At 37.8% G+C, this 9,172-nt stretch overlaps 1 protein-coding gene across 1 annotated transcript in view; it reads right to left on the bottom strand.

The window, feature by feature from the left end:
• Positions 1-6,463: 6,463 nt before the first annotated feature.
• The window catches only part of VEGFD (vascular endothelial growth factor D), a 56,557-nt gene continuing 53,848 nt past the window's right edge, over positions 6,464-9,172 (bottom strand). Inside the window, exons 6-7 of the mRNA XM_021007430.2 lie at positions 8,371-8,566; positions 6,464-7,297 (exon numbers count right to left, since the gene is read on the bottom strand). Coding sequence (XP_020863089.1) covers positions 7,171-7,297; positions 8,371-8,566 — 323 coding nt within the window. The 3' untranslated portion in view covers positions 6,464-7,170. The remainder of the gene's footprint in view (positions 7,298-8,370; positions 8,567-9,172) is intronic.

The raw sequence follows: 9,172 nt of genomic DNA, 5'->3' as shown, positions 1-9,172 counted from the left end.
CAAGTCCAGGGCTGGGAACTTAGAATCAGGCCCCTAGTAAATAACTTTTTATTTAAGGAGTACCGAAGTGATGATGGACCCCTAGTAACACCGGGATTGGAATCTACCTGCATCCCATTATCGATGGCCTGCACAATGCCTTCATTGGAGTGGGTGGTTGTGAGGCCAGTGGAGTAACTGATGCCACCATGCAAGGAGCTGGAATGAGAAACCAATCTGCAGCAACATCTTTGGAACAGCTCCTGTCAGGGTTGCTTTAATTGCTTCAGTATACAATAACACTTGGAATATTTATGGCGTGATAATGGGTGACTACTACCCAACACCAAAGAGTTCCAAAGAGAATTTCTTCCCCAAATAGTTATTTTGTTGTTGCATGACAAATTCTACTAGACAAACCAACTGAAAGGAGCGTTTCTGTATACAAAATAGAGCAGTAAAAGAGGATTGTATTTAAATTTCTGTTATATACAGTTTGCTTTGTTGTTGTTGTTGTTGATATTCCCCTGAAGACTGCATTGGAAAAGTTTTGGTAGATTATCTCATTGTTGTCACTTTCTTTGATGTAATTATCTTGTTTGTCTGCTTTGTTCTTTGATCCCCTATCCCTGGCCCCCCAACCCTGTCGTTAGGTTTAAATTATTTAGCTTCCAATTAAATTTTAATCCTTTTTAAAAGAATTCTTTGTTGATTATAATTTTTATTTCATTGTAGATAGTAAAGGATGTGCCTGATATTTCTGCTTCTCTACATTTGTTTATGAAGCTACTGTTAAGGGGTGCCCTGAATTTGTCTGTTTGATGTGCCATATTTTCCAGAGGCGCTGGACCTATAGCATACAGGAGGACCTAAGTATGTCAAGGAGGAAACCCTGTACCCCATAAGCTGCCATAATATGTTGTTTGCACCCAATCTAGATTCCCTGTGTGTCCTTGTGGGGCAAGACAGGTGCCAGCCAGTCTGTGTCAGGCTGGGAAAAAGCCTAGTGCAGGTGATGTCTGCTGAGGTTTAGGTTCAGGGTCAGAATTCACTTACACCTTCTTTGTAACCATTGGGAGCTTTATTTCATGAAAGCTTCATGGGCCTGAGGTTAGCAAGGAGCTAAACGAAGGGCCTGATATAGGAAAAGACCCAGGCTTACATAGACAGAAAGCTATACAGCCTGTAGGATGATGATGTATTTTTAGGGTTTCTTATGGGGGTTGAGATTAGGGACAGGATAAGAACAAACAAGATGAGGAAGATGGTTGCTTATAAGATAAGGAAAAATTGTTGTTGACACAGGATGAGGAAGATGAATGACAGGATAAGGAACACTGGGTAAGGGAAACAAAGGCAATTCTTTTGGTACAAGTTGTATAGTATTTTAAGATAAAAGAGAAGCTCTCAAGTTCTAGGATCTCAATGTACAGGATGAGCTACGGAATGAGCCTCAAACTGAGGCCTGTTTGCCTCAGTTCTCCATCTGTATAGCAAGCTGGGCAAGGAAATGAGAAACCATTGCAGTATCTTTGCCAAGTAAACCCCAAATGGGATCATGAAGAGTCAGATAGGCCTGAAACAATTGAGCAACAAGTGGCCTAATATGTGGTAAGTTTTTGTAAAGGTGCTGAGCTCAGTTGAGAAAGATGTAAATTTCTTTTTAATCCCATTATGTAATTGCTAGAGGTCTATCATACTTTATTCTTACAAAATTCTATCAGGTTCTAAACTTTTTAAAAAATTATCTTTTTGTTAGATTTTTTTTTCTTTTTGGTTTAGGTCTGAAAGTGGTTCATTATGATCTCCAACTATTATAATTTTACTATCTTTTTCTGTCGATAATTTATTAACTTTTTCTTATGTCTTTGGTGCACATAAATTAAGTGCTGGTATTGCCTACAGTGCCTTTAAACATAATGCAGTTTCCCTGCTTATTTCTTGCTTTTCTCTTCTTTATTGTAATTTCAGCATAGTTTTACATGATCCTGACTCAGATTCTTTTGTACTTGAAGTCTTTCTGGTTAAACTTTTTTTTTTTCCTTAACCTGGAAGTGTTGCATTTGGACTATCACATCCCTGGGAGTTCTCATTTTGGGATTTCTTTCAGAAGATCTTTGGTGGGTTCTTTCTATTTTCACTTTAGTCTCTGGTTCTAAAAGTTCTGTGCAGTTTTCATTCATTACATCTTGGTATCCAAGCCTTTTTTTTGGGGGGGGGGTAGTGGAGATCAGCTGAACAACAACGGGCTTGGAAGGACTAGACTTTTAGGAAATTTGATGATTCTTAAAGTATATCTGCTTGACCAGTTTTGAAATCAGCTCTTTTGATCTTATTTATATTTGCATACATTCTGTCCTATCTTTTCAGTTATTTATTTTTTCCAGTATTTCTTGATTTCTCATTGAGTCATTGATTTCAACTTGGTTCATTACAATTTCATGAAGACTGTTACTTGGTGGGTTGGAGAAGTGTCCTGCAAGGCCTCCTGCACACATTTTCCTTAAAAGATATTGAAACCATCTTTAAGGCTTAGTTTAGGGACAAAAGTCCTGGCCTTGGTGTAACTTCCTCATGGCCTAAGTACAAAAATCAACAGGATTTGGACCACAGTGCATCAAGGACAAAAAAGAGGCAAGAAAGCTTGAATCAGTGTTCTATACTAGCTAAATAATCATTCTTTGCTTTTAATATCCCCCTCTGCTATAACTAAGTAAACCTCCTTTTGTTAACTGTCAGAATTCTACAAGGCTTTCATTTTGTTCTACTCTTCATCCTGAGTGGCCAAACTGGCATCAGTGGCATATTACACCTGGGTTAGGTTTACCATCTGCTGTTCTAAGCCATGTATTCTCTTGCTGTATCTTTTAACCCCTGCTTCATTTCATCTAGTACTCTTGTAGATCTTATGGCTGAGCTTTTTTTTTCTCTGAATCTGTACTTGTAGTTGTGGAATTTGTTTCATCTTCTGAGTTAGACTTTTGGGTATTTCTGGGACAATAACAGTTCTGTATCAGGGTTAATGTTTTCTTCTGTTTACTCATCTCTCTCAATTTCTGAATTAGGGCATTGTGGCAGGGCCAGGTTCTGTATTCTGCATTCTTGGCTAGGGTGGTTGACCATGTTTAATCCTGATGTCCATTACCTGGTCTCCTGTCACTGATTTCTAATTCTGGTGTTTCTGCACTTATGATGTTCGTGGATTTTGGGTGCCCGAGATCATATTGGTTCAGAGTTCTGAATGTTCAGGGACTTTTGGTGTGTCTTAGGTCAAAGTGCTACGGACTTGAGCACTGCCATCCCACTCTGAATGCTGCCAACTTCTGACCTACATTCATGATCCAAGGTTTCTGACTTCCCTGAAGCTTCCTCATTCAAGCCTTCCACTCTTCTTCTTCCTCTCTCCAAGTAGACATTGCTGCTGGCTTCACATGTTCTTAGAACATCATACTTCCATTGGGAATTTTCAGCATACATTTTTGGGCTTTGATTTTTAGCACATTTTTCTCCTGGAGAATGACAATAAAGAGAACATATCTGATTTTTTCAACTTTTGTCCCTGAAGGCTTATCCATATTTATCCTAGTTTGCCTCATGGATTAAGATCCAGATCTGGATGTGCTGGTGTGAGTTATCTTTGGTCTGAAATAGACCTATAATCCTGGCCTCCCCCTGGGTTATAGTTACATTATTCCCCATGTGAATGACCTCAGAAATTCATGTTAGTTTATAGGCCAAAGTAGGTTTGAATCTATTATAGAACAAGGCCAGAGGTTTGATATGCACCCCAAAAACTGCTGAAGAGGACCCTGCTTTTGGCTTTATGTCACATTTGTTGTTGTTCTCTTATTTTCATTCCTTTTGGATTCTTTGTGATCCCATTTTGGGGTTTTTGTGACCCCATTTGGGGTTTTCTTGGCAAAGATACTGGAGTGGTTAGCCATTTCCTTCTGCAATTCATTTTATAGATGAAGAAACTGAGGCAAGCAGGGTTAAGTGATTTGCCCAGAATCACACAGCTAGAAGTATCTGAGGTCATATTTGAACCAGAAGGATGAGTCTTCCTGACTCTTAAGCCCAGCACTCTATCCACTGTACTACCTAGTTGCCCTTACATCACAATCTCCGTAATTCACCATAATGCACCCAGGCTGTTAAAGACTTGCCTTCCTAGTGTTGCCCAGGGATGGATTGAGTTTTTGCTTGTCATTCAGGGCCAGACATGAATGTTGCTTTCCCAGCATTATTTCTCTCTTTGTTCTTATAGGCTAGCAATGTTAAATACAGCCTACCATAACCAGTGTATAAGTTTATTCTCAACTATATTTTGTTATTATTTCCTACTTCATGCTTGAACCTTTATAGTTTTGTTCTTTTTCCCAATTCTCTTCATTGCTACAGTCATGTTTTTATACACTGGCTAAAGAAAGACAAGAAAAAAATCAAAGAAAGTTTCTATGTTTGGGAGTTAAGAAATTTTTAAAAGTTACTTCCTCTCTTTGAAGTCAGAGGCTATGCTCATAGATCCCCAACTGTGCTGCACTGCATTCCAACCCATCAAAATGAAGTCAGAGGGGTTCCATGGGATATTTTACACTTTCAGGGGAAGCACAGTGAAACTTGAACATATCAGATACTGCTCTATTAGCTTCAGGTAGTTCATAGTTTCAACATTAGATTGTGCTACATTCCTTTTGATAACATTCTCAAATGTTTGAGATAGGTTTTTTATTTATTTGTACTCTCAAGTATGCCAGTAACTTTTTGAACTTTCTTATTTTTGTGAAATTGGGTTTTTGGTGATTGCTGTAATTAAAAAAAAAAGCGAACTGGAAATGAGGGTAGTGATGTCAAATCTAATGCCAAGAAGTTGTGCAGTGTCCAATAAATACACACATCCCATCAGTAATTGTAGTTATCAGAAAATGAAATAAAATATTATTTTTTCTTTCAATTTATGGGTATTTTTTCAAACAGCTACTAAGATGTTAGCATATGAATGTTTACTAAGTTGTTTAGACCTTACTACTTAATAAATAGAGCTATTAGGTATTTCTTTTGGCCCATGGGTACTGTGAAAATATTACTGACACTAACAGGTAAGTTTGGGAGTTTCCATACTACATTTTACAGTGAAGTTTTTCAGGATTATACTCTGCAAAAGGGTAGAAAGTATTTCATGTGACCATCTTTCCAATTTGCCTTGTTAGTTTGATACTGTTTCTGTAATTAAAAATGAAAGAATGAATAGATCTGTGATTCTAAAAGAAAAATAGGGAAAACTATCAGGAATTAGCTAAGATAGATATTTGTTTTTGTTTAATTTTTGAGATAGATATATACATAACCTATACATAAACCTATACAGAGAGAAGAGAGATGGAGAGACAGAAAGTTTTGTTTTGTTTAATTTTTTGAGATTAGATTTCCCTATCTTGCCTAGGTTGGAAGTTCAGTGACCACTCATAGACCTGATCCCAACACTGCTTGGCTTACCAGCTTTAACCTGTTCTTTTTTTTTTCTGTCTGTCTCTGCTGGTTTGCAGCTTTGTGCTTAGGCAGCCTCCACTCCCTTCACTCCCAGGGGCTAACAATATTGGCACCAGACTGAATTCAATCACTAATAGTCTTAAGCCTCATTGCAGGTCAGAACTCCCAAATTCAAATGATCTACCACCTTCAGTCTGCCCCGGTAGTCAGAATTACAGATGTGCACCACCATGTCCTGCCAGCTGATATGAGTTTGAGAAATTCAAACACTAATCTTTATGACTATATCAATCACATCCTTTATAAATCTTTCTGTGTTTTATTTAATGGAATAAATTGCCTACATCAACATTTATTGAGTTACCTTTGTAGAAAGAAGCAATGTAGGGAGTTAAAAAGAAGTGGGAAAAACCCCCAAACTTGTCCCTCAAGGACAACTATCTTAGAACTATGATAAATCCTAGATGTAACCCCATTTGTCTGATGGAAGAAGTAATACCGCTACCTTTTTTATACTTGTTGACCAAGTTTGTCCTAGAATAAATCTATGTAGGAAAGGAACCAGCCTATAATTTAGGTCTTAGGAATCCTTATGTAAGGTCAATACCCCCTGGGGCATAGGCTAGGTCCTTAGAATAGAAAAATTTCACAAATCTTCATATGCGTACCTTCTTCTGGTTTTCACTACTTTTATCTCTGATTCAATGAGTTCACTATTTCATCAGTTTCTTCCCTTATATCACAGTTGGAATAGGTAGGCTTTAAGTGCTTGCCATAACTCAGGGAAGAAGTAGGGGAGCGAAAAAAGGTTGACAGGCCCAGAAGAAAACTAAGTACCAGGACAAAAACTGAGTGCTTAGAACTGAACATAGGCTTACCCTTGTGACATTTGGGGGAGAATGGAATCATAGAATCATAATCCTTAGAGGTGATCTAATCCAGGAGTTCTTAACTTGGAGTCTGTGAATTTTAAAAAACAATTTAGAACTGTATTTCAGTATAACTGATTTTCTTTATAATTATATTATTCTGTTTTATACATAGAAAAACCATTCTGAGAAGGAATCCATAGGCTTGCCAAAGGGGTCATGACATGGAAAAGATTAAGAAGATCAAATCTAGTTCAGTTGCCTTATTTTAGAACTGGGAAAACTGCTATACTATATGAGAATATGTAGCTTGAATAACTGATGCATGTATTTACTTAAATATATTTAAATATGATCTATCAGGCAGTAGTTCAAGAAACTCAATAATCATAAGCTGGACAGTAGATCAAAAATTCAGTGCTGAACATATTACAAATCAAATTCTGTACAAGAGAGAATCCAAATATTTCACAAGAGTTGCAGTTAGCAAAGGTTTAGTCCATTTTCCTTAACAATTGGATAGTAACCATCACTCCATTGCAAATTAATTTGTTCCTTGAAAAAAAAAAATTCTCCAAGTGGGCTTCTTCTCCAGTCCTTCACCCCCATGAGCATCCTCTGGCAGTGGACAATTACTCAGCATCACAGTGAATCCATTCCTGGCAGCTTATTTAGTGGAATAAATGAATGTGTACTAGTTTCACTCTTGCTAAGTGAAGTAGATGTTGACTCATTTTTACTAACACTTGGAAAGTGACAGCAATTTGGCAAAGCAGCACATTGTTTACAAAAACCCAGAAAGGTAGGAGTTTGGAGAGGGATAAAAATTGTATCAAGGATTTATTCTGCCATGGAGCGCATGGGGGCCTTTTTTGTCCCTCAGAAAGCGGCAGTGCCTTGTGCACATTGATTTTCCATTTATACACGTCCTGGTGTGAAAAGGGCATCTGTCCTCACAGCTGTTAATGAAAAAGAAAGTGAGAGCCATAACTCAGGACCAAAGTCTGCATTCAGAGGAATCAAATCCTGACTAGTTTAAGCTTCTTGCTGCATAATTAAAAAAATATCTTTGGCTTTTTCTAACTTCCATTTTTCATTATGTATTTGCCAAGTACTTGTCTAAAATATTAATATCTGAACCCTGAATAGTCAGAACTATATATTTCAGAAATAATACATCCTAACTAACAATCTGGTCTACTCATTTTTATCCTTTGTTGCTTCATAATATGAATCAATTGGTTCTCCTGTCCTTAAACAAGTTTGGAAGAACCAAGGCACTTGCATACCTGGAAACAAGCCAATGGTTCTTCAAGTTTTTAATCATCAATTATCTGTTTACACAAACCTAGTCTATGCTGCAGATTCAGAATTAAAAATACACTCAGTAAAGCTTTCTTGGTTTCTCAATTCAACGCAATAATACAGGAGTCTGAGAATTCATTCCTGTCAAAGGCTAAGATCCCGTTATGCAATAAGTGATGCTCCAGCAACCTATATAAATCTCTACATAATGATGTAGGAACTGAGAAAAATTTGACTCAATCAGTATGAGTCAATCAGAAGAGCTATTACTTTAAAAACTAATGATAGCACATTATATAATGCACTTTCTCTGCAACTATTATTCTTAAACAATTGCCCTGGGAGGTTAAATAATTTGCTCAGGGTTGCCAGGATATGTAGCTAATATATACAGGATTTGAACCCATGTCTTCTTGGTTCGAAAGCTAGTCTTCCATTGACCATGTAATAGCTACCTCTCAGTTACTGAGAGAAAAAATTGACTCAAGAAGTAGTACTCAGTCAAAAGAACAGTTACTTTTTTTTTGGTGAGGTAATTGGGGTTAAGTGACTTGCCCAGGGTCACACAGCTAGTAAGTGTCAAGTGGTTGATCTGAGACCGGTTTTGAACTCAGGTCCTCCTAACTCCAGGGGCAATGCTCTATGCACTGCACCACCTAGCTGCCCCTAAGAACAGTTACTTTTAAGACTACTTAGTAGAAACATGGCAGTCATGGAAAGTACTCACCTGCAGGTGTCTGGATGGAATATTTTTTGCTTCTGACAACAGCTCTCCATACTTTCTCGACATTTAAAGCAACTGCAGTTCTCTGGGTTCTGAATGAGATCATCAGGACAAGGCATTTTACAGACACATTCACACTGGTCCTCATCAAATTTCCTATGGGGCCCACAAATAGCCAGTTCCTGAAGATGGAAGTGCTCTGAACGGGAAGAGAAAAATGTGGATAGAGTATTTGCAGAATGAGTTCCTTGGGTTTTTGTTTTTGCTTTTCCTTATGAGCTCTTAAAAAACAAACACTACCACCTTAGATTAATGGAAAGGGTTCCAATCTTGAAATCGAAAGACCTGAATTCAAGTTCTGGCAGAGGTGCTTATTGCTTACTGGTACTTACTCTCCACTCCAATCCATCCTTCACTCAGCTTCCAAAGTGATTTTCCAAAAGTGAAGATGTGACCACGTCATCCCCCTACTCAATAACATATAAACTCCTCTCTTTGTCATTCAAAGCTCTTCATAATCTGGCTCCTTCCTACCTTTCTGGTTTTCTTACCCTTTACTCCCTTCTGAGCACTCTAGGAGCTCGCTACACTTGCCTATTTGCTGATCTTTGCATACATGATACACCATCTCCTACAACTTTGCTTTTGCACTGGTGGTCTCCCCATTCCTGCAATGCTCTTCCTCTTTCTTCAAGACCCAACTTAAGTCTTACTTTCTTCAGGAGAACTTTTCTAGTCTCTTACCCCTCCAGCTACTAGGGTCTTTCTAAGATTATCTTCCTTGTGTATATATCTTGTATATACC

The sequence above is a fragment of the Phascolarctos cinereus genome, unplaced genomic scaffold (genome assembly GCF_003287225.1).
Source record: "Phascolarctos cinereus isolate Bilbo 61053 unplaced genomic scaffold, phaCin_HiC Scaffold_726;HRSCAF=1367, whole genome shotgun sequence".
Classification (NCBI taxonomy): domain Eukaryota; kingdom Metazoa; phylum Chordata; class Mammalia; order Diprotodontia; family Phascolarctidae; genus Phascolarctos; species Phascolarctos cinereus.
This window is presented reverse-complemented; position numbering and strand designations above follow the sequence as displayed.